This window comes from Rattus norvegicus, chromosome X (genome assembly GCF_021556685.1).
Source record: "Rattus norvegicus strain SHRSP/BbbUtx chromosome X, alternate assembly SHRSP_T2T, whole genome shotgun sequence".
In the NCBI taxonomy this organism is placed as follows: Eukaryota; Metazoa; Chordata; class Mammalia; order Rodentia; family Muridae; genus Rattus; species Rattus norvegicus.
The window spans coordinates 125,718,443-125,742,863 of record NC_141554.1 but is presented as its reverse complement, the minus strand read 5'-3'; the positions used below and the strand labels follow the sequence as shown (position 1 = coordinate 125,742,863).

The following is a 24,421-nucleotide window of genomic DNA, read 5'->3' as shown; positions in this document are numbered from 1 at the left end:
CTCAGTAATTAATTAGAGGAAGGAAACAGGGCAGCTATGCCTTAACTGAATTCTATTGTATGTACTAATCTCACCAACTGCCACCTGCCATCAGGCAAACAGAGCATTTAAATGACGATATACCCCTGAACGTTCCTCCAAAATAGTTCCTATGGGCTTAAAGCCCTCCCTCCATTATCTTCCCCATTTCCTGATGAAAGAGTAATAAGCATGGAAAAGTTCTCAGCATGGCTATTTTCTTTAATAAATATTTACTCGACAAAATACTTTACACCTTGACTGATCTCACTCTGATTTTGGTCTTTGAGAAGTTATTAAAATCTGTTGCACTTATTCTAAAACACGAGAGTGTGTTCTAAAATGCAAGCATTGTCTAGCTGTTTTAGTATCATATTGCTCTCAGTGTGTCCATTGTCCTGCACTTTATTGTTCTCTGTTGCATTTTTGTGCCTTCACGTTAGGGAGACGTGAATTTCTGTGGGAAAAACAAATGTTTTGACCTTAAAAAGAAATCATCTCCTTCCTGTAGTAGGAAGCTGCCCATTCTTCAGGACATTCCTATCCAGAATTCAGGAGAAGTATGTATGCTTGTATCATTGTGACGTTCTGTCAACGTTTCCAAACAAAGTCATTTGAAATAAAAATGTTTTTGTTCTATTCATTATCACAGAACTCTCTTGATGCTCATTACCACACATTAGTGATGAGAATGGAGACGGAATTTCTACTCCCTTCCTGTACCAACTCAGTATGTATCATAAAGTTGGAGGAGGTCTTATAACCTAAGGATGAACTCCTGTGGGGTTTTGATTTGTTGAAGATAGACTTTAATGTAAGACATTTGTGAACTATTAAATGTATCATAATGGTTAGTAAAAGATTTACTCTTGTTATTTCAAACTTTACTTTTAAAGGGTGGCATTTAATTCTTAAAACTGATGAGCAGAGAAAAATATTCACAGAGAAAAATTCTGGAAAAATAAAAATCAACCTATAGCCTTTTATTTTTACTGTACAGCAGAATTGTGGGAAACTAGTAATCTGCTACTGTGTAACTCAGCAGCTAAGGAAAGTTTTACAACATCACCATGTATTTTAATTAAGCAGAAAAATTATAACTACAAAGTGTTGTATATTCAACAATTATTTAAATGCCAGCTCCATACCAGATATAGCTAAGTGATTAGTGTAGAAAAATGGAAAGTCACATGAAAAGACTAGGTCTGTGCAAGGGAGTACAAAAAAGACTACAACAGGACGACCTGGGTTCAAGTGCCAGCACCCACATGGCATCTCATAACTGACTAGAACTCCAGAGCCAGAGAATTTCACATCCTCTTCTAGCTTCTTTGGGAACCAGGCACACACAGACATATACTTGGGCAAAACACCAAGCACATAAAAGATGTTTTTTTAAGTAAAAAGAATGCAATGAGGAAAACATGTGAGTAGTTGGAGGATTCCTAAGATATGTGCGGCTGTGACCATGTTTTCTGTCTGCTGGGACTGATTTCATCCTCTGTATTCTCTATCTGTGCTGCCGACTGGTTGCCTTTTGCTGGTGGAACCCCAATTCAACTTCCTGACTCTCTCTGCATATTGATGACTTTATCTTGGTGTCTCTTCAGCTAAATATCTCCTTTTCTATGGCAAACCCAAAGGGTTTAGGAACTGAGACACTTTTCTTGTCGTTCCTTCCAGCATTTGGGGAGGCAATCTGATGATACATACTAAAACCCTTAAAGGAATTTAGGTTCAGGAGTCCTCAACCTTACACAAAGAATTACAGGCAACCAAGGAACATTGGGAGTAGAAGAGGTGGTCTACCAATTAACTATCTTGTGCCAAATGGTCAACTCAGAAAACATACATACATACAAGTAACATTATTTGGACTTGATAGGGCATATTTAGAAATATAAGAATAAACCAATGCACATATGCATGCAATACCAATAGAAAGAGAAGCCATGACTTGGAAGAAGATAGAGGAGGGGTATATAGGAAGCTTTAGGAGGAGGAAAGGAAAGGGAGAAGTAATTAAGATACCCTTGCCAAAATAAACAAAAAAGTATATGGGCTTGATGATAAAATTTAGCATACTGGTGACTTCTTGGAGGGTAACCGAGAAAGGGCATCCGTGAAGTTTCATCTGGTCATTTGGTTGATACGTGTGTGTGTGTGTGTGTGTGTGTGTGTGTGTGTGTCTGTGTGTGTGTGTGTCTGTGTGTGTGTATGTGTGTGAGAGAGAGAGAGAGAGGGAGAGAGAGAGAGGAGGGAGAGAGGGGGTGGAGAGAGAGAGGTGGTGGAAAGAGAGGGAGAGAGAGAGAGAGAGAAAGAGAGAGAGAGAGGAGAAAATGTATCAGCATTTGCATTTTACGTATGGGGATAAAATTCTTTTAACAATATTCAGTTCTGAACTCTTGAATTAATAATTTTGCCTCTGCTAAAAAGAAAGATGCAAGATTCAGTTCAGTTCAAGTTTAAAAATTGGAAACTTCTAAAATGTCTAGTAATGGTACAGTGGTAGATGTAGATAAATGACGACCCATCCACTAAAATGTCACATTATGATAAATTTCTTACTGCTATTGGAAACTGATCTTTGATAATCAAAGAATGTCATAAAATAGAAAACAACAGCAACAAAGCAAAGACAACTGCTGTTGTCCCCTGGTGGTACCCAAAGAAAATGGCCGACTGACAATGGGAACCATTCAAGTTTCATGGATAAAATAAAACCTTGAATTATGGGTCTCTTGAGTAAAGACTCATTTTTGTGGTGTAGACGCTGAGCACTAGTCATTCACCTAAAGTAGTTGGGTAGATACAATGCTTAACCTTAATTAGGAATGTGTGAACTCAGGTCCTCCTTTTTCTGCTCCTCTGTGTCTTGGGTCAACAGAAATGAGAAAGCTGGGAAGGAGGTGGCAATGATCAGTGTGTAGGGATAATGGTTTAGATGTTCACACATATGTGTATAAATATATGTGCATTTTATGTTTTGATATGAATATGTATATGACCACCACTTTAATATACATACACAGTGTGTGTGTGTGTGTGTGTGTGTGTGTGTGCGCGCGTAGACACAATACTTCTGGTCTACAAATTTGGAATCTGGAAAGGTACTACAGTAATTTAACTAAGTCAAATTGATCATCAAAATAAGGAGGTGATTGTTCTGAGTATTCCCAGGGTGAATGTGTTAGAGACAGAGCGCCATCTGGCATTTTTCTAGTCTGAAGGCTTCTGGGAAGAGTCTTCATTATTGGCTTCAAGAAGATAGAGAGAATTAGGCTGCAGATCCATTGGCAAAGTTTCCTGATGCTGTAAAATAGTTTGCAACCCAGGGCAGCACTGTATGCTTGATTAAGCATGCAATGAAAAGGATTTATTTTAAGCTACTTTAATAATTTCTTTTTTTTAATCAGAAGCTAACCAAGCAATTTTACAGTAGCCTCCATTTGCATGAAATACCTGTTCCTTCATCTAGATGGTTTGGCTCTTGGTAAAATTTATTAAGAGTTCACTTATGCATAAAATCTGTACATGTTTTGACAGGAAGAAAATCGGGATGAACTCCATGAAAAATTCCCCTTTGCTTTTTAGTTGTCCAGCTCATTCTGAATTCAGATAAACTTTCTTTGGATGAAAAGAAGTTTAGGGACCTGAAGTAAGTCCCTCACGATGTCCTCTGACCCCACCAGTTCTCATTATACCCTCCTCCTCCAGATACAAACAAGAACACAATTTCGGGGCAGAAGGCTGCTACTACTCCGTGCCTCTGGGACTGTCTATGCTGTTCATCTCAAAGTCATTTTTAACTTGACTAAGTGTTCCAAGTCCCAAAAGCCACCCCCCCACACACAAGAGACAGTATGGAAGACACAGCACGTAAGTCTTAAACAGCTAGCTCCTCTAGCTGTTTTAGAAATGATGTTCAATTTTCACCGATACTGCAGAAGGCAAGGCTTTTCCCTCCTTTCATTAAGGAGTCCTCACTGGTTTGTGGCTCTTTTCATAAATGTCCAATACCATATGCTATCTGCTTCACTGGATGGGTAGTGCATTCGTTTCTAAAATGAAAAGGCTTAGTTGAGTCCACTTAAAGCAGCATGCTACAGTGACAAGTTTGTATTTGGCATTTTCGGGCTCTCTATCTGTATGGTTGCTATAGGAGAGACACGCTTCGCTAAAGAGGGTGGTGGTAAACATTTTTCTTTGGCCTGTATAAAAACTTCTTTTCCTCAAGGCCACTTTCACAGAAGCGAAATAAGCTAATTATGAAGCACTCCTGAGAAATCAGTGCTGTTCAGAGGAGTTCTTCACATTAAATATGAGATATCCAGAGTGGTGGAAGGAAGGGCTAAACACACAGGACCAAAAGAGCATCTTTTCAACAGCAGAAATACAAGTTTTCCCTCGGCCTTTGTGCAACTCCTGGAGAATGACCTACACGCCAAGTTTGAATAAGACAGACATTTTTACAAGAGTGGCCATCTTGTCTCTATCTAGGACATGTGCCACAGACCTTTAGAGCACGTCTGTAGTGTAGGACTGCTAATAATACGTGACAAAGCATTCAACTTGGCCCCTGGGATATCCAAGTTCTTTACAAAAGCCTTCCTTTTAACCTTCAGGAAGAATCTTTTCTTCCTTTGGAAGGTGAAAAGGGGCAAGGACCTGTGGTTACATTTCCTGGGTAAGGAAACGATGTCTCACAGCAGATTAGGAAGGCAGATCTGGGAGGAACCCAGTACCTTCCTTTACCCAGTTCATGGTCAAGTCAGGAGTGTGTGTGTGCGCTTGTGCCTGTGTGTGCACATGCGTGTGTGTGTGTGTGTGTGTGTGTGTGTGTGTGTGTGTGTGTAGACCAGAGGTAGATGTCAGGGGTTCTCCTTAATCACTCTCCACCTTATTTTTTGAGACTCACACTGGACCTGGAACTGGCCAGCAAAACCCGGGGGATCCTCCTGTCTCTGCCTCCCCAGGGCTGAGATTCCAAACAAGTACTGTTGCACCTGAGTTTTTTTCACTTGGGTAGTGGGGAATGGGACTCAGACCTCAGGCTTGCCAAGCAGATGCTTTGTATATTGACGCATCTCCCCAGCCTGTCTGGAGAATTTTACACTTAGCTTGGATTGAGTTGTGGAAGCAAGGCTGGAGAGAAGGCTCAGCCCTTAAAGGCTAGGCCTTCAGAGCCTAACCTATGAGTTGTGGTGGCTGGGCGTAAAGGCTGCTTCTACAGTAAGAGCACCTGAGATCCAGGTTTGCATCTCACCGCTGTCATTTAGTAGCTGCAAAGGCATGGAGATTTTCAACTGGTATTCAGTTTCTTCATCTACAAAATGGGTTTATGGATCATTCTTCTTTCTCCCCTACACAACTGCTATGGTCTAAAAAACCTACCTTGATATAACATCTCCTTGAACAAAACTACAAACGGCGGTACTGGTATTGTGTCGTGTTTTCTTTAGCTGAACTTCCTTATAGCTCTTAGAGGGCTGTTGGTTCTCGAATTATCAGTTGTGATGAATAAGGCTGTGTTCTCTATCTCTAACTGCATAATTTTATACACTCTGCTCACATCCCTTCTCAGCCTTCATCGTTCTAAAGAGTGCACATTTGTTTAATCTATCTTCATAAAGCATTCTGCCCCCACAACCATCACCATCCCTTTGATTATAGAGTGGCCCTTCTCTGGATCGTCTCCAGCTCCATTATGTTGTTCTGGAAGCCGTAAGATCAGACCTGCGTGCGTGTGTGTGTGTGTGTGTGTGTGTGTGTGTGTGTGTGTGTGTGTGTGTATCTGTCTATCTGTCTGTCTGTCTGTCTGCCTGTGTCACTGTGTGCGTTCTCCAACTCTGAACCTCTAACTCTGTCCCCCTCCCCAATTATGAATCTTGTAAAAGAAAAGATGATTGCCTAAGACCCTCTGTTCAAACTGCAGAGAAGGCCCCTTGGCCCCAGGCTGAAGCCTCCTTTTTCTCTCTGCGCAGCTTTGGCCCCAAGGGGCGAAACCGTCTCCCTGTCTGGCTTGGGAGGCGGGGAGGTGGATAACTAGGATGGGGAGGCCGAGGGGGGGGGAGGAAAGGGGGGGGGTCTTGCGCAAGCGCACGCTGCTGCACGGACGCCAATGCTGCTGCCTCCCGGAGCAGAGGGAGGCAGAAGAGGAGGGAGGGAGAAGAGGGGGAGGGAGGGAGAGGCGGCACTTGGGCTGCAGCTCTCAACCCGAGGCAGTCAGTCCCTCTCAGCGCACAGGAAGACCAAGAGAGGCAGCCGCAGAGTAGGATGCTCTGCGGGGCGCCCTGAGCCAGGGGCTCTTGAAGCAGCTTCGGGGACAGGGGCAACTGGACAGCTTTCACCATGCATCAGTCCCTGACTCAGCAGCGGTCCAGCGACATGTCCCTTCCCGATTCCATGGGTAAGTCCTGTCCTCCGGGAGACAGCAGTAAAGGGGTAAGTGCGTTGTCCTCAGGACAGCCAGCTCCTGGCTGCCCCAGTATCAGAAAGAGGGCAACCGGGACGGGGGTCCACAAACTCGAGTATCTGGGAGGTGGACCAGAGCCCCAAGGGAGCGGCCCAGCTGTGACAAGTGTGACGCGTTTGAGATTGGAGCGCCAAGCTAGGGTTGGAGTATCCTAACCTAGCCAGGAGTGCGAGTGTGTGTGTGTGTGTGTGTGTGTGTGTGTGTGTGTGTGTGTACGCGTGTGTACAGACTTGCAGCCTGAGGTAAATCTCAGCTGTCTGGGCACCAAAACACTTCCTTCAACCTGTGCCTTTGCTTTCGATTCGACGCTCCTTCTTTGCAAAGTCCACATCACTTTTAAGATCACGACTAATGATAATTAGAAGCAGGGTCTTACTTCCCCACCCCCACCCCCCCACACACACACTCTAGGCGATATCTTGAAATTCAGACCTGCAATGGTCGTGGGGAGCTGATTTACACTTAGCAGACCGGGGGTGTGGGGGGGTGTGCTACCCAAGGGAATGGGGGTGGGGTAAGAAGAAAGGGTATGCTGGCGGGACGGGAATTCCTGGGGAATCACTCAAGACAGCTCAGCTTGGACATACACAGAACGATCAGTCCTTGAATTTGATTCCCATTCTGCTTCAAACGCATAGAATTGGGGGGGGGAGGTGAGAGCACCAGAAAAATAAGATCCAGCGCAAGCCCGCGCATCTTCTGAAGTCGCGCTTTCCTCTTCAGCGGAATGAAGGGGGGAGGGGCACCTTTCAACACCTTCCTAAAAACCAGGGTACTGCTACCATCTTGCACCAACTTGGAGGCCCCTCGACGGTGCTTTACGATAGCTACAAACGAATTTTAAGAAATAAAAAAACAAAAACAAAAACAGTTGCCTTTCACTGTTGGGCACCTTCCTGAGACTTCGCTGGGAGAAGAAATTAATTTGGAGCCTTGGGTAAGCGGGAGGGGACTGCTGAGCCATAATTCCACCTAAACTTAAAATTTGCTTGCATTCACTTTAATCAAGTCCAATTTGTCTTTTCTATCATATTTCACATTCTGCAAAACTCCTCTGTCCCGAATCTCTGCCATTGAGTCTTCTCAGCTCTTCTCCGATGAATTTGCTGGAACATCCACAGGGGAGGGGCGAGGAGAAGATAGAGCCCAGTGTGAGCTCTCTGCTGCCTGCAAAAGACTCAGTTGCAACAAATTTCGTTCAAGGGCCCCTGAAAGTGGTAATCTGGATGGTGTAAGGCATATCAGTAGAAGCCCTTTAAGGTCATAGTTATTTGGAACCCGATACTAAATGAGGCCAAGGTCTGGGGTCCAAATCCAGAACCCAGCAGTACCAGACTTTCCAGTACCCTCCCTGCCCCCCACCCCACCTCATGCATACACAGGCACACAGAAGTCCAAACGCACTCCTTGCCTTGGCCAGCTGTGGCGCTACCACAGCTCAGGCTCCCAGACATCTAGCTACAGCGTGAGAGAGCTGGGCACAAGAGGGCGAGGGTTCTGCAGAGCCCATTCCAACTGCGTGCAACAACCACCTGCAAACCAACCCTCCCCAGCCAGAACTCTGTCGCTATGGGACTGAGCAGATTGGAGGCCCAGGGCTGAAAGCCTTGCTACTTGACACTGCTCTGTGGGTTTCAGAGATGAAGAGAGTTCTCTCTTGTATTCCCAGGGCCCCCAGCCTGTCTCGCATTTTTCTAAAAGTCTGCGCAACAAGAAGCTGAGTTCAGCACTGCAGGGAAGGGAATCATAGATCTCATAGAGACAAGGAACAATCATCATGAACAGCGTTTGGTAAAAAGAGTCCACAAGTCGAAGTCAGGAGAAAATTCTTGAGTAGAGTGATAATTCTAGGTTCCCACAATGTGGACAGGGGGGACTCCCCGGAGTTCCCTGGCGCTGGTCCCACAGCCTAGGCCTGAATCAGCATCCAGCATCTAGCATACTTCCGCTTAACTAAGCTCTGGGTTAGTGTTTCTGCCTCCAAGAGCAGCATTTCTGAGGGTATTCCTCTTATAGGCAAGACACAACCGCAGCACCCCCCCCCCAAATAAAATGTCACACACACACACACACACACACACACACACACACACACACACACACACACACACACACACACACCACCGCAGCAAGGTGCCCGCACCACTTTTGCCGGCCGCCTCGGGATCAGTTGTCCAAGGCTCTGAAGGAAGCAGACACTTAGATCTTGCGAAGATAGTAATTTGACTCCCGCGCACCTCCATCAGCTCTCAGCCACCCCCTCCTCCACTTTGGCAACAGCGCCCCCAAGCGCTGATGCACTTCTACTACATCAGGGCATCCTCCTCACTGCCAACAACACATTTGTACTTTACCGTTTTTTCTTTTTGTTTGTTTGTTTGTTTTAATATATATCTCCATGTCCTGAATAATTTACTAAAAAGGTGAAGGCAGTAGATTTCAGCACCTTTAGGTAGACGTTTGGGAGACTGGCATAGCATTAAGGTTCTTGTGTGGGCAGCCACCTGTTTCCAGGGATGCTCAAGGCAGGGACTTGCTGAGATCCAGTCTGCGGCAAAGCTGACTCAGGTAAGCCAATCCAAATCCATTAGAACATTCCAACCTGAAAATGAACACATCACCAACACCGCAGTGTACCAAGCATCTCTGATACATCCCAGTAAACATTACACACTCTCTCTTAGGAGGGAGCTCTCAAGAAATCTGTACAAGTACAGCACAGGTAAGTGTGCAGAGGCGGCTTCTTCTCTTACAGCATCTCCCAACTTGGCTCCTGTCAGATACGCAAACCTGGACCTGGTGGACATCATATGGGTTGTGGAAGAAACCTGCTGTCACGGTTTATATACTTACTGAGTCAGGCATCTAGACCATTAGAAACCAAGCTAATGGATGGTTAGAGTAGTGGGAGCTTGATTGAGATAAACTCTGCGGCGGAGGAAGTTTTGAGCTTGCTTCAAATGAAGAGAAGATTTCAGATTCAAATACAGATGAGGGTTTTGATTAGAGGGACCAGAGGAAGGGCAAGATGACCCTGTCTGGAAGGGTGAAGCATGCCTCCAGAACTCCAGCACAGACCTCCCCTGGTACCTGGCATGGAGGTGGGGCACTGCAGAGAGGGAGGGCTGCAGTAGTTCTGCAGAGAGGCTGCTGGGGGGAGCAGGCAGTGCCAATGATGAGATTTTGGACTCTCGCGGCTATTGCTTGCAATAGTAGTTTAAGTACTAGGTACCAAGTAGACAGAGTGGTAAAGCTCTTGTGGTTTTGACACAGCCACAGAGTTTTCCATTCTGGGGAGCCTTCAGAGTGTGCACTATTTCAAAAAGTTAATTCTCTGAGCATAGCCAAATTCATTTGCACGATTCATCCAGCAGACTCTTTCCATTAGGGGGAAAACAATTATGAGACGTTGCCACTTGTTTGTTTTTTTCAATAACCACCAGCTACTTCTCAGCTGTGTATGAGGGTATTTTTAAGTAGCTCATGATGTCTGAGTTTTTTTTTAATATATTAATCTATTAAATCATCATCTAAGGCCAGTCCCAAATTATACCTCAGTAAGAACAGGGTTCTTCTGTTTTCTAAAATAAAGCAACAAGCAGGTAACTGACATGTGCTTGTACAATTATCTGACTTTTAGGATCCCTGACCACACCTTCAGAGTACTTTAAGCTATGCCTTATACCAAGTAGAAATGGACTTTATTAAATCAAAATGAAACCACAGACAAATGAGGGGGTGCCTCTTTATCTCAAAAGGAATTTACCCAAGAGTTCTTTAAAATAGTCAACTCTCCAAGTGCAATGAAAAGCATCTGACTTTATGCAATTAAGGTCTTTGTAATACAAAATAAAGGGTGACTGGCAGAACAGAGTTTATCTAGTGCCCTAAGTGTTTTCTTAGCAATATGATTCAAAATAAATTATATGGAGACAAGCCCCCCTGTAGGGTGGTGGGATCTTTCAGTTTTTCAACAGACCAAATTTCAATCCAGATTCTTAAGCAAATGGGAAAAAAAAAAGATTTTCAAATGACACCATGTGGTTTGCTGAGTCACTTTTCTGACCTGGCTCTTGTGCTTTTAAGAGTTAGAGTGATATTTGCAAAGAAGACTCCAGGACTGTGGCGAAGATTAAAGGTCAGTGGGTAGGAATGAGCAGGTCAGTGAGGCAATAAATTAGAAAGATCATGCCGACATTTGTGCTCCTCCAATTTAGTCTCTAAGGTTACGTAGTCTGTATGTGAGCAGGTCTTGGTGTATTCGGGAGCAAGAAAGGCTAGAGCTCCAATGAGCACGGCAAACAGGAAGGCGAGAAAAGAATGGGAGGCCGTGTTGGTAAATTGATGTTAGAATCCCACGGTGAAACCAACTGGGAGACTCACCAAGTATGTATCATGAGATGGAATTAGGAACCTTGGTTTACAGACTCCTTTGGGTGCCCTGAAGGCAACAAGACGTATAAGGAACCTGCAGCTAGATGAAAGAAATAAATCCTGTCTGTCCTAACCCTATCCTTCTCTCCCCCTCCCAGAACCAAGCAGTCCAAACTGCTGTCATTTGCACCCCTGATAGCCACCACAAAGGACCCTGATGTCATAGGTGTCTAGGGACCTTCCTGGCTTTCTGCATGGGAGATGGCTTCCTAGCTCGATGCACAGCAGATTCATTTGCAACTCCCCTTCCCTCCCCTCCCACGGTGAGACAAGAACTTTAATGTTTGATAGGGGCCGGTACCTGCTCAAACTGCTTTTACATTTTGGTGTAAAACAGTCTTAGAATAAATAGTATTGTATTAGACTTGTACCTGATGAGTCACACCTCTTAGTTTCAAGGATGATGTCAGGGGAGGCCGCCAGCTCCTTCCACTCCCCCACCCACCTTAAAGCCTTCAGCAAAGATTACCCTGGGAAAGCCAGGGTGGCATAGACACTGTTCTTCTATATGGAAAGAGGTTTCTGCAGGAGGTTGTGAGAACGGCCATAGCCGCTGCTCCCGATGCGCTTTCACTACCAACAAGCCTCCTGGGTCTCTCTTGACTTTCTCTTTCCACCTTCCTCTTTTCTTTCTCTCCCTGTCACCCTACAGTAGTGCAGTCTGGTCAACTTCTCTAGCCCACAGCTTGCAGAGGGTGCAGGGAGGTCTCTCAGAGTGCTATGTCTTGCAGGCAGAGAGCCAAGGGTTCTCTTTAGTCCCATCCACGATATTGAAAGCATATAACATACAGCTACCTACTACTTCTTTGTCCCTATCCTCCTATGGCTTCAAGGGAACTGGATCTTAATACCCTTGCCCCTCTGTTGCTTGTTTTCCCTTCTTCTGAGAACTCCTAGGTGGTTAATTTTCCCATTGTATTTCCTGTGGAGGACCCCTTCCTTGTGCTAGAAAAAAAAAGCCGGCATAGAGTAGGATAGTGTTTAGTTCCTAGTATAGAGCAGTGCTTGGTTCTTTAAAAATTGTAAATTAAACTGAACCTAGATACCATTTTTTCTATCTGACTTAATAAGCTTGGTTTTGAAAAAAGAATTGCTTGGAGCTATCCTGTCTGATAAGCCCTGAGCAGGAGGAGCAGGGGCTCCTTGCCATTTATATTTATGTCATCCTCACATAAGCATAAATGTGTGGAAGTCATATCTTTCTAGTCTACTTCCCCCGATACAAATCTTTGTGGACTAATAGCCTTCAACCGTTTACTTTATTACGAACATTTGTTATGTGACACATCTGGCCCACGCACCATTTTTAAGTTTATGCATGAGGCAGCAAATGTCAGAAATAAATGAAAAAATAAAGATGCTGGTACCTGGCTCAGTTCTGATATTTACACTAAAAATGAAATTTCATATCTCTAGCTTCTAAGTAAAAAGGTTCTTAGTTACCTACTGGCTTTATAATATTTTCGCTTAATACCTTCATACGAACACTTCCCATTCGTCGTATGCTTTTATAACTTGCCTTAAAAAACACTCCACGGAGTGGGCATGACACATCTTTTCTAGAATGTCAAAAACACAAAATTGTCTTGCTGTTAGATACTGGTTGTTTATTTTCAAAGAAACAATATTTTTTTTTATTAGGAGAGTGCCACCTAATGACTGCATCCTGTTCTTTCGCCATAATTCCATTCCCTAGAGATACCCCAGTTGCCAATAGGGGGAAGAAAGAAAAATTTTATGAGTAAAAATTCTCTTCTTAGGGGTTGGGGATTTAGCTCAGTGGTAGAGCACTTGCCTAGCAAGCGCAAGGCCCTGGGTTCGGTCCCCAGCTCCGAAAAAAAAGAAAAAGAAAAAAAATTCTCTTCTTTTCCCAGAAGAGTGAGCAATTTCAATGTCTCTCTGTTTTTGCAGGAGCCTTCAATAGGAGGAAGAGGAACTCCATCTACGTTACCGTTACTTTGCTTATTGTGTCCGTGTTAATTCTCACGGTGGGCCTTGCTGCAACTACCAGGACCCAGAATGTGACCGTGGGAGGTTATTACCCAGGAGTTATTGTAAGTACAGAGAGCATAGGTCAGCCTCTGGAGCTTGCTTGCTACAGCATTCGTGACTCTTCTGTGATGGTTTTCAATTTGTTTAGAATTTATAATGTTTTCTCTGATTTCCTCTTTGTAAGTACACAGAAAGGCAACTCTCCTTAGGAAGAACACTGATTGACTGAGACTTGGAAGCATCCCAGGGTCTCTGTCTGCTAAGACTGGGATGCTAAGCAAGTCATCTTATTGTCTAGGGTTTGCTTTTTCTGGTGTTAGGAGATGCTCCTTTCTAGCAACATTAATTCGAGCTAAGTTCCTGCCTCTCAGTGTTTGTTTTCCTATATGACGTCACCTGATCTTTCCTAGAATCTGACACCTCTACTTTGTCTGGCCAACAGCACTCATTCATTTGCAAAGGGGTCCTGCCAAGAAAAGGAGTGGAAGACATATTCTTAATACATCATGTTTATTCATCTGTAGATCATATATACATTCCCACAATGTATGTAAAATGGAAACTCCAACATTAGCTGAAAATGAAATTCCAATTTTAATATCTTTTTATATAAACAGTAAAATGTTTTAGGATGTTATATACTTAGTGCAAAGTTTGTCATTCAAGATAATGCCTACAAACCCTTATTTCAAATAAGCAATGCACAATTTGTGAATATTTTTGATTGGCTTCTTATCAGAGATGTTTAAGTTGTTATCACAGCCACTGGTCTTTTAAAAATCCTTTAAAATGTGGCTTTTGCAGAGTGTCTGACTAAAAGCTCCTACGGGAGGCAGAAGTATCAATGGCGCCATTTTTTTTTGCTGGTCATTTGCTATCAGGGTCAACTTCAATTTACAATTTCTCAATGGGATCTCCAACCTCTCGTCCATTTTGCTAGTGCTAACTTGGTCAAAACCAGACAATATATCTGCTCCTACAGAAAGCCCCCTACCATTAACCCTTCACTGTGTGGAACTTGCCCTCTTTACAGAGGATAGCTCCTGTAATGGTCTGGCCTTCATAGCCATAGAATACCGGTGACTGACAGTCCATTTATGGAACGTCAGTAATAGCTTCTGTTTTCTCATTTCAGATAATAACTAAGAATCAAGGTTCTAATGACTTCTTTTTATAGTCCAGTGGATAGTTTCCCCTCCCCTGTAGTGCATGCAATCCATTTTGTCAACACGGAATTTGCTACATAAAAAAAACCTCATTTACTAGCTTAGTAACATAGTGAGAGTCTGTCAGAACAAACAGCCCTCGTTTGGGTCTATGAATAGTGTTGTTTAACCCCAGTCTTAAGTCTAGAGATTGAATCTTACTGTCATAACAATTAAATGATTCCTGAATTGTAATTGCTGAAGAGAAGAACGATGTTAGGAATGGCTCATTTAAAAAAAATTAGCACAGCAGACAGATCAGACATGGTTTTAGGCTTCTGCCTGTCTTTCTCACTCTCACTCAAAAGAGAAGAGGTTAAAGATGATGCCTTTAACAATCCGTCGCTATGAGGGACCAGCTTGGAGCCTGTTGCCTAGGTCACCAATTCCATTCCACAGTCTACTCAAGAGCTCTTTCAAAGACTGGGCCTGATGTGGGGTCTGGACCTTCTTCAAGCCTATGTTCTGCAATTTGGAGGAAGGTAGGGGTCCCACCCCACCCAACCCCCAGCTTAGGGCAGGTGTCTCACAGATACCAGTTTGTGCCCAGGGCCCTCTGTTAAACATGTGATATGAGAACTCACCCTGTCCACTTCCTGTGGTGAGGCAAGAAAATAATCTGTCAGCAGAATTGGGTTTTATTTTTAAAAGCAAGCAAAGGGGAGGGGAAGAAAGGAGAGGGGGTGAGAGCATTTTGGTGGCTTGGAAAGGAATTGACAGGGTCTGTGTGACTTTGTGTGCTTCGGGTAGCTGCATTAGTGAAATGTTGCCAACCGAAGAGCGAATGCTCAGGCCAAGATCCAGAGTGGCTGTGGGTGAAAGGAGGGCATTTTTCATACTAGTACAAACCTTCTCTGTAGAGTATCTGACTGTGGGAGGCTAGGTTGGAATACATTAACAAAGGAATAAGGACTCCTGATTGCTGTTATTCAAGTACTTGATGTTCAGCTAGCACTGGAAATGGAAGCCGTGGGGGCATCTCTCCCTCCCTCCCTCCCTCTCTCCCTCCCTCCCTCCCTCCTTCCCTCCTTCCTTCCCTCCGCTCTTCCCTCTCTCCCTCCCTCAACCCGCCGTGTGTGTGTGTGTGTGTGTGTGTGTGTGTGTGTGTGTGTGTGTGTTTCAGTAAAAACAAACTTAGTAAGAGAACTACCCGGAGAGGATGGTGTATTTCTCCTTCAACCCCCTCCCCGCAACACACACTGGTTTAACTTTTACAAATTTGCTCTCTGAATGCCTGCAGATAATTTCTTTAAAATGGGTTTTAATTATACAGAGCGAAGCAGAGAAGATAGCAGATTGAACAGTCGAAAATCCATTTACGTTTATAGGTCAGATCGTGTTATAGCAAATACAATTAGGACTACTACCTCTGCAGAAGTAAATGCCTCAGAACCCAGATGTGTCTGGGAACAGAGTGCTTTTGCTAATTAAACAGTTTGATTATTAGGGAGTAACTTTTTTTTTACTTTGCATAATTTTTTTTATTAACTTGAGTATTTCTTATATACATTTCGAGTGTTATTCCCTTTCCCGGTATCCGGGCAAACATCCCCCTCCCCCCCTTCCTTATGGGTGTTCCCCTCCCAACCCTCCCCCCCTTCCTTATGGGTGTTCCCCTCCCAACCCTCCCCCCATTGCCGCCCTCCCCCCACCAGTCTAGTTCACTGGGGGTTCAGTCTTAGCAGGACCCAGGGCTGCCCCTTCCACTGGTGCTCTTACTAGGATATTCATTGCTACCTATGAGGTCAGAGTCCAGGGTCAGTCCATGTATAGTCTTTAGGTAGTGGCTTAGTCCCTGGAAGCTCTGGTTGCTTGGCATTGTTGTACATATGGGGTCTTGAGCCCCTTCAAGCTCTTCCAGTTCTTTCTCTGATTCCTTCGACGGGGGTCCTATTCTCAATTCAGTGGTTTGCTGCTGGCATTCGCCTCTGTATTTGCTGTATTCTGGCTGTGTCTCTCAGGAGCAATCTACATCCGGCTCCTGTCGGTCTGCACTTCTTTGCTTCATCCATCTTGTCTAATTGGGTGGCTGTATATGTATGGGCCACATGTGGGGCAGGTTCTGAATGGGTGTTCCTTCAGTCTCTGTTTTAATCTTTGCCTCTCTCTTCCCTGCCAAGGGTATTCTTGTTCCCCTTTTACAGAAGGAGTGAAGCATTCACATTTTGATCATCCGTCTTGAGTTTCATTTGTTCTAGGCATCTAGGGTAATTCAAGCATTTGGGCTAATAGCCACTTATCAATGAGTGCATACCATGTATGTCTTTCTGTGACTGGGTTAGCTCACTCAGGATGATGTTTTCCAGTTCCAACCATTTGCCTACGAATTTCATAAAGCCGTTGTTTTTGATAGCTGAGTAATATTCCATTGTGTAGATGTACCACATTTTCTGTATCCATTCCTCTGTTGAAGGGCATCTGGGTTCTTTCCAGCTTCTGGCTATTATAAATAAGGCTGCAATAAACATAGTGGAGCACGTGTCTTTTTTATATGTTGGGGCATCTTTTGGGTATATGCCCAAGAGAGGTATAGCTGGATCCTCAGGCAGTTCAATGTCCAATTTTCTGAGGATCCTCCAGACTGATTTCCAGAATGGTTGTACCAGTTTGCAATCCCACCAACAATGGAGGAGTGTTCCTCTTTCTCCACATCCTCGCCAGCATCTGTTGTCCCCTGAGTTTTTGATCTTAGCCATTCTCACTGGTGTGAGGTGAAATCTCAGGGTTGTTTTGATTTGCATTTCCCTTATGACTAAAGATGTTGAACATTTCTTTAGGTGTTTCTCAGCCATTCGGCATTCCTCAGCTGTGAATTCTTTGTTTAGCTCTGAACCCCATTTTTTAATAGGGTTATTTGTTTCCCTGCGGTCTAACTTCTTGAGTTCTTTGTATATTTTGGATATAAGGCCTCTATCTGTTGTAGGATTGGTAAAGATCTTTTCCCAATCTGTTGGTTGCCGTTTTGTCCTAACCACAGTGTCCTTTGCCTTACAGAAGCTTTGCAGTTTTATGAGATCCCATTTGTCGATTCTTGATCTTAGAGCGTAAGCCATTGGTGTTTTGTTTAGGAAATTTTTTCCAGTGCCCATGTGTTCCAGATGCTTCCCTAGTTTTTCTTCTATTAGTTTGAGTGTGTCTGGTTTGATGTGGAGGTCCTTGATCCACTTGGACTTAAGCTTTGTACAGGGTGATAAGCATGGATTGATCTGCATTCTTCTACATGTTGACCTCCAGTTGAACCAGCACCATTTGCTGAAAATGCTATCTTTTTTCCATTGGATGGTTTTGGCTCCTTTGTCAAAAATCAAGTGCCCATAGGTGTGTGGGTTCATTTCTGCGTCTTCATTCTTTTCCATTGGTCTATCTGTCTGTCTCTGTACCAATACCATGCAGTTTTTTATCACTATTGCTCTGTAATACTGCTTGAGTTCAGGGATAGTGATTCCCCCTGAAGACCTTTTATTGTTGAGGATAGTTTTAGCTATCCTGGGTTTTTTGTTATTCCAGATGAATTTGCAAATTGTTCTGTCTAACTCTTTGAAGAATTGGATTGGTATTTTGATGGGGATTGCATTGAATCTGTAGATTGCTTTTGGTAAAATGGCCATTTTTACTATATTAATCCTGCCAATCCATGAGCATGGGAGATCTTTCCATCTTCTGAGGTCTTCTTCAATTTCCTTCTTCAGTGTCTTGAAGTTCTTATTATACAGATCTTTTACTTGCTTTGTTAAAGTCACACCGAGGTACTTTATATTATTTGGGTCTATTATGAAGGGTGTCGTTTCCCTAATTTCTTTCTCGGCTTGTTTCTCTTTTGTATAGAGGAAGGCAACTGATTTATTTGAGTTAATTTTATACCCAGCCACTTTGCTGAAGTTGTTTATCAGCTTTAGTAGTTCTCTGGTGGAACTTTTGGGATCACTTAAATATACTATCATATCATCTGCAAATAGTGATATTTTGACTTCTTCTTTTCCGATCTGTATCCCCTTGACCTCCTTCTGTTGTCTGATTGCTCTGGCTAGAACTTCAAGAACTATATTGAATAAGTAGGGAGAGAGTGGGCAGTCTTGTCTAGTCCCTGATTTTAGTGGGATTGCTTCAAGTTTCTCTCCATTTAGTTTAATGTTAGCAACTGGTTTGCTGTATATGGCTTTTACTATGTTCAGGTATGGGCCTTGAATTCCTATTCTTTCCAGGACTTTTATCATGAAGGAGTGTTGAATTTTGTCAAATGCTTTCTCAGCGTCTAATGAAATGATCATGTGGTTTTGTTCTTTCAGTTTGTTTATATAATGGATCACGTTGATGGTTTTCCGTATATTAAACCATCCCTGCATGCCTGGGATGAAGCCTAGTTGGTCATGGTGGATGATTGTTTTGATGTGCTCTTGGATTCGGTTTGCCAGAATTTTGTTGAGTATTTTTGCGTCGATATTCATAAGGGAAATTGGTCTGAAGTTCTCTTTCTTTGTTGTGTCTTTGTGTGGTTTAGGTATAAGAGTAATTGTGGCTTCATAGAAGGTATTCAGGAGTGATCCATCTGTTTCAATTTTGTGGAATAGTTTGGATAATATTGGTATGAGGTCTTCTATGAAGGTTTGATAGAATTCTGCACTAAACCCGTCTGGACCTGGGCTCTTTTTGGTTGGGAGACCTTTAATGACTGCTTCTATTTCCTTGGGAGTAACTCTTAAACCGGTCATTTTCCCACCCAGGTACGAGTAATAATGGTGTGAAAATGCAGATCTCTGTCTAATAAGCCCTGAGATTCTGACTCTGACGGACCCTATGAGCCAGAATTCTCATAAGCTAATCTTTGACTGCAAAAGTAATGCAAGCTAAATATAAATTTTACCAGTCACCCCAGGGAAATATAATTTAGGAGGACCAGCAGCCAGGTGGAGAACTAAAACACAATATAACATACTTAGCGGTAAAACCAGAAAGAGTATTCTAAGGTTATGCGCAATCAAACTGGTCATTTGGAATATAAATATTGTTTGTATGGATCTGTGAAAATATTTCAAGTTATCCTGAACTCATTTTTTGACTCTGACTAAGTGTATTAACAATACATGAGAATTTGAATATTTGAAACAGATAAATTATGGAGAAAGTATCAGGTTAGAAAAAATTGACATGCATTTCATTTAAGTACTAAGATATTTGGCACTTCAAATACAGTGAGATGTTTATACACAGGGAGGTATATTATAATAGCATGCCAGCTAGTCTACCTGAGGTACAACATAGTATTATCACTCTGAGATATGTGCACACACGCCTCTATAAGGAGGAGCTAACCTGTCTGTACAGGCTGAAAGGTAACAATTTTAAACATTAATACTGACAAAGACAAAATGGCTTATGGGTTTTTACTGTCTTTGAATGTTCAAGGCATATTCCACTTCAGAAGTGTTCTGAGGAGCCTTCTACTCGAAAATTCAAAAAATGAAAAAGAAAGCCTCGGTTGTTGAATAAAGCTGGAAAAAGGCCTGGGGGTGAGGGAGAGGTTTCTCCTTTTCTCTAAATCTTTGCTTGCTGGGAGGAGGAAAAGGAAGAGTCTAAATGTGTTTCCCAAACAACCCACATAATACATTGGTCCATCAGTGAGGAAAACCTTTCTGGACCTCTTTGGTCTCCGTGGTATTATACTGTAGGGCTCTGTGTTTTCTTTCAGCAGAGAAACGGAGTTCTGCTCCATTTCCTGGAGAGGGTCAGTGGACTGAAAACCATATAGACTCACGATGGGATATTAGGAGACAGGGACAATAGAAACATTCACTGGTCTAGAAACCTTCTCCAGGCCTTTGTGGCTTTCTTTACCTGCACATATAATGACTATGTAAAGAGATATAAGGACATGTGAAGTCTGAAAACGTTTTTGAATGCCTGGGACATAATCAGAAGTCGTGCAAAGCTGGGGTTTGTGATTACGGTAAACTAAAGAGATATTCAGAACACTCAAGCTTATTCTAAGACATCTATATGAATTCTGATGCACTGAACAAAACTTGTCTAACGCCACAACTCTCTAACCTCCATTGTGTCATCTTGTTGACCCCTTAGCATGCCTGAAGACCCTAGCCTGGCTGCCCTCTATTTCTGTTTTCCCAATACCACCTGTTTATAATTTTGTCTTTTCTCCCTTGATAGTGCCACTTGTGCAATCTTCCAAATGGTTATTTATTTATTTATTTATTTATTTAATTGTCAACACTAAATCCTCTCTCATTCTACTTAATGGGAGCATTTCTTTTTTGTATTTATTTATTACCTTAAAATGTATTTTAATTATACAGAGCGAAGCAGAGAAGATAGCAGATTGAACAGTCGAAAATCCATTTACGTTTATAGGTCAGATCGTGTTATAGCAAATACAATTAGGACTCCTACCTCTGCAGAAGTAAATGCCTCAGAACCCAGATGTGTCTGGGAACAGAGTGCTTTTGCTAATTAAACAGTTTGGTTATTAGGGAGTAAGTAACTATATAAACTCTTAAACCAGCTATTTTTTCTACCTAGATAAGAGTAACATCCCAAATGCACCTTTTTCTCTTTCCTCTCCTCCAAGTCCCTCCATCTAGCCACCCTTCTTCTCACCCTCTCCCTTTCTCCCCTGAGAAGGGGAGTCCTCAGTGGGATCATTTCTAAGCTCCTGGGGTCCACAGTGTAGTCTACCATCTTTGAATTCTCTACTCCCTTTGTTTATATGGCTCCACAATTACTTAGGCAAAATACACTTCAGGATTTAGACTTTAATTTTGGAGAAAATTACAGCGATATGGCTTCTAGCATTTCAGTAGGGCTTTAAGAAGTTCCTTTATAGTCCAATCATAAAATACGAATTTTAATATCAAGTAGGGTAAAGATTATTTTAAAAAATCCTCACATGAGTTCAAGATCAAGCGTTACTACCAAATTTGGCGTCAGACAATTCTTTTAGTTTCCAGAGATTTTCGAATTTCAAAGTTACAGAAATGGTTTATGGGCTGCTTCAGACAACTGTAGCATGGATTCCCTGACCCCACATCTCACTGTCCTAGAACACAAGGTACATACCCAGTTAATGTTCATCTGAGCCTCTCTCTTGGGTGTCTGGGGCAGTGGATGGGAATACGAATAGGCCCATTCTCCAGAGTCCTTCCCCAGAGTCCTTTAGCTGGGGGTGATGGCCTGCTCTTGTAATCTCAGCACACAGGAGCATGAAGCAGGAGGGATAACACAACCTTGAGGTCACCTAAGTTATTCAATGAGGCTTTGGCTAAAAACAAACAAACAATAACCCCCTCAAACCATTAAAAAGTCTCTAATCTTCCTTTGATTTCTAGTGACTTGTCTTTTTACTTGATAAATGAAGGGCAACAAAACAAAGAAAACTATTCGCTAGCAAGTGCAAGGCCCTGGGTTCAGTCTCCAGCTCAAAAAAAAAAAAAAGAAAAAAAAGAAAAGAAAACTATTCGCTATTCACTCAGGTAGTTGGAAATAGCAGTGAAAGTACACATGTCTAGACATTAGGACATGGGGGCCACCATTACCATATATTTTAAAGTTGCCTTTATTTTATTTGTACAGGAGTTTCTTGCATGCATTCCTGTGCACCGTGCAAAAAGAGGGCCTCAGGTCCTCTGGAATTGGAGGTAGCCACCATACAGATGCTGGGGACCGAACTCGGATCCCTCTGGAAGAGCAGCTAGTGTGCATAACCACTGAGATGTCTCTCTGGTTCCCTAGGAGCTAGCATTCGAATAGAAGCAGCTGCCCATTTTCAGGAACCTGCTGGCTCCTTTCTTTCTTTTCACCCCGTGCTCATGGTCAAACAGGACTTCTCACTCCCTGAAGAGAACACTTTCTGTAAACAGTGGCCTGGATGTGGTAGGCCATACTTTTAATTCCAGCACCAGGAGGCAAAGGCAGGGAGATCTCTGTGAGTTCAAGGCTAGCTTGGTCTACAGAGTGAGGTCTAAGATAGCCAGGGTTACACAGTGAGACCCTGTTGTAAGAGACAACACTAACAAAAACCCACAAAAAGCTACTGACTTCTTAGGCCTTATGATGTAGATGTTGTCCATTAGAGATTAAGGTGCTGTAAGAGGAAATGGGTTCTTACAATTCTCTAGACACCTGCTTTCCCTTTTGTCAAATGGCAAAGATAGTAACACTACCAAACCCTGCATCATTCCTGCAGTTAAAGCTGGGAGGGGTGAGGCACAAGAACATATGTGAATGGAAGGTTCTTTAAATGTAAGGTCTTTCAACAGTATTGGTGAGTTTATCTACCTTCCATCTAGGTAAGTGATTGCTCTCACTCATCACTCAGTAGATGCTAGTTCCTTTCCTATTGAGCCCCACCCATCTAATGAGCCCAAATAAAATGCCTCCTCTTCTGTGGAAATTTAGAGGTACCTCTTATTTAGCAGCCTACCTTGTGCAAATGCCACATACTTTATCTTTATATTTGATCCTTATGACAACACTGTCTCATAGATACTTTTATGATTCTCTTTTAAAATGCTTTCAGATTACATTATTTATTTGTTTGTTAATTTTTTGCCAGGGGGAAGGTGGGAGTACATGAGCAGATCATGTCAGGGTCTGTGTGTGTGTGGAAAGTCTGAAGACAACTTGTAGAAATTGACTCTCTTTTTACACAATACGGATCCTGGAGATGGAACTCAGGTTCTCAGGCTTGGCATTAAGGGCCCTTCTCTTCTAAATCATCTCGATGACCCCATTTTATCCCATTTTAGAGATGAGAAAGCTGAAGCAGAGTCTTTAACAGACAGGCCCAAGGTCACACTGAGTACACTGAGTAGCAGGGACAGGGATTTGGTCCAGAATGAATTCCTCTTAGCTCACGTAGTGCTTTGTTTTTAGAGCTTGGGCACCTTAACTTATACTCTGTGCCTTTTAGTAGACGTGAGCTCGTGGGGGTCAGGTGTGATGACTCCTTACAGATTGGACTAAATGACACTCACTGACGTGAGATGGGATGAGAAGCAGTAGAATAGGACTCATAGATGATGTAATAGATAGGCCCGAGATGTCCAGTTCTGTAGTGCCAGTTCGACAAGTGTTACGTCTATCTCTTCCAGTAACCACTAGCAAAGAGTTGTTTGAAAATGTCAGGAATAGGGTTGGGGATTTAGCTCAGTGGTAGAGCGCTTGCCTAGGAAGCGCAAGGCCCTGGGTTCGGTCCCCGGCTCCGAAAAAAAGAACCAAAAAAAAAAAAAATAGAAAATGTCAGGAATAGCCACTGTCTTTGTTTCGGGTGTCTACTAATTACTTGTCCGATTGCTGAGATAAAATCCTTGACAAGAGTAATTTAAGAGAGGTGGGATTTATTGCAGCTTACAGTTGCAGGGGACACAGTTTCCTTATGCAGGGAAAGGTATGGCAGCAGGTGCAAGAGGCAGCTGCTCACATTGTACTCTGAGGCAGGAAGCAGAGAGGACTGGAGGATGCTTGTGCTCACCTAGCTTCCTTCTTTATATGCTGTCTGTAACCCAGCCCATGAAATGGTCCTGCACACACTCAAAGTGGGTCATACCCTTCTTAGTTAAACATCTCTGTACACACCCACCCAGACATACCCAAAGATGTATTTCCATGATGATTATAAGGTATTTTGTTGTAGTTGTTCGCTTGTGCCATCTATCTATCTATCTATCTATCTATCTATCTATCTATCTATCTATCTATCTATCTATCTATCTATCATCTATCTATCTATCTATCTATCTATCTATCTATCTATCTATCTATCTATCAATCTATCATCTATCAGCTCAACCATTTGTTAACTCCAGTTTCAGGTGATCTTGCACCCTCTTCTGGCCACTACGGGCATAGCACATACGTGATGCATAGTGATGGAATTTTCCAGTTCAAATCACATTAAAGTGGTTCAAAAGTTAAATGTCTTTTGGGTCAGTGAGATGGCTCAGCAGGTAAAGGCATCTGCCACAAAGCTCAGCAACCCGAGAGTTCCATTCCTAGGACCCAGGTGGCGAAAGGAAAGGACTGAATCTTTCAAGCTGTATTCTGACTTCCACTCCCACACCATAGCACTCTCATGTGTGAGAGTGTGAATAAACAAACAAACAAACATACATACATAATAAAAAGTCTGAAACACATAAATGTCTTTTTTTTTAAATGTAAAACGGGGAAGACTGTCTCCGTGGTTAAGCGCAGTGGCTGCTCTTCCAGGATTTGATTATTCCCAGTACCCTTTTGGCAGCTCACAACCATCTGTTAATCCAGTTTCAGGGGATCTTGGACCCTTTTC

At 42.9% G+C, this 24,421-nt stretch overlaps 1 protein-coding gene across 2 annotated transcripts in view; it reads left to right on the top strand.

Moving 5' to 3' along the window:
* The first annotated feature begins 6,178 nt into the window (after positions 1–6,178).
* The window catches only part of Tmem255a (transmembrane protein 255A), a 64,241-nt gene continuing 45,998 nt past the window's right edge, over positions 6,179–24,421 (top strand). Inside the window, exons 1-2 of one of the 2 annotated variants that reach the window (NM_182822.3) lie at positions 6,179–6,427; positions 12,839–12,981. In NM_182822.3, the coding sequence (NP_877974.2) occupies positions 6,370–6,427; positions 12,839–12,981 (201 nt within the window). In that variant the 5' untranslated portion in view covers positions 6,179–6,369. The remainder of the gene's footprint in view (positions 6,428–12,838; positions 12,982–24,421) is intronic. The other variant, XM_087599805.1, reaches the window with a different exon arrangement.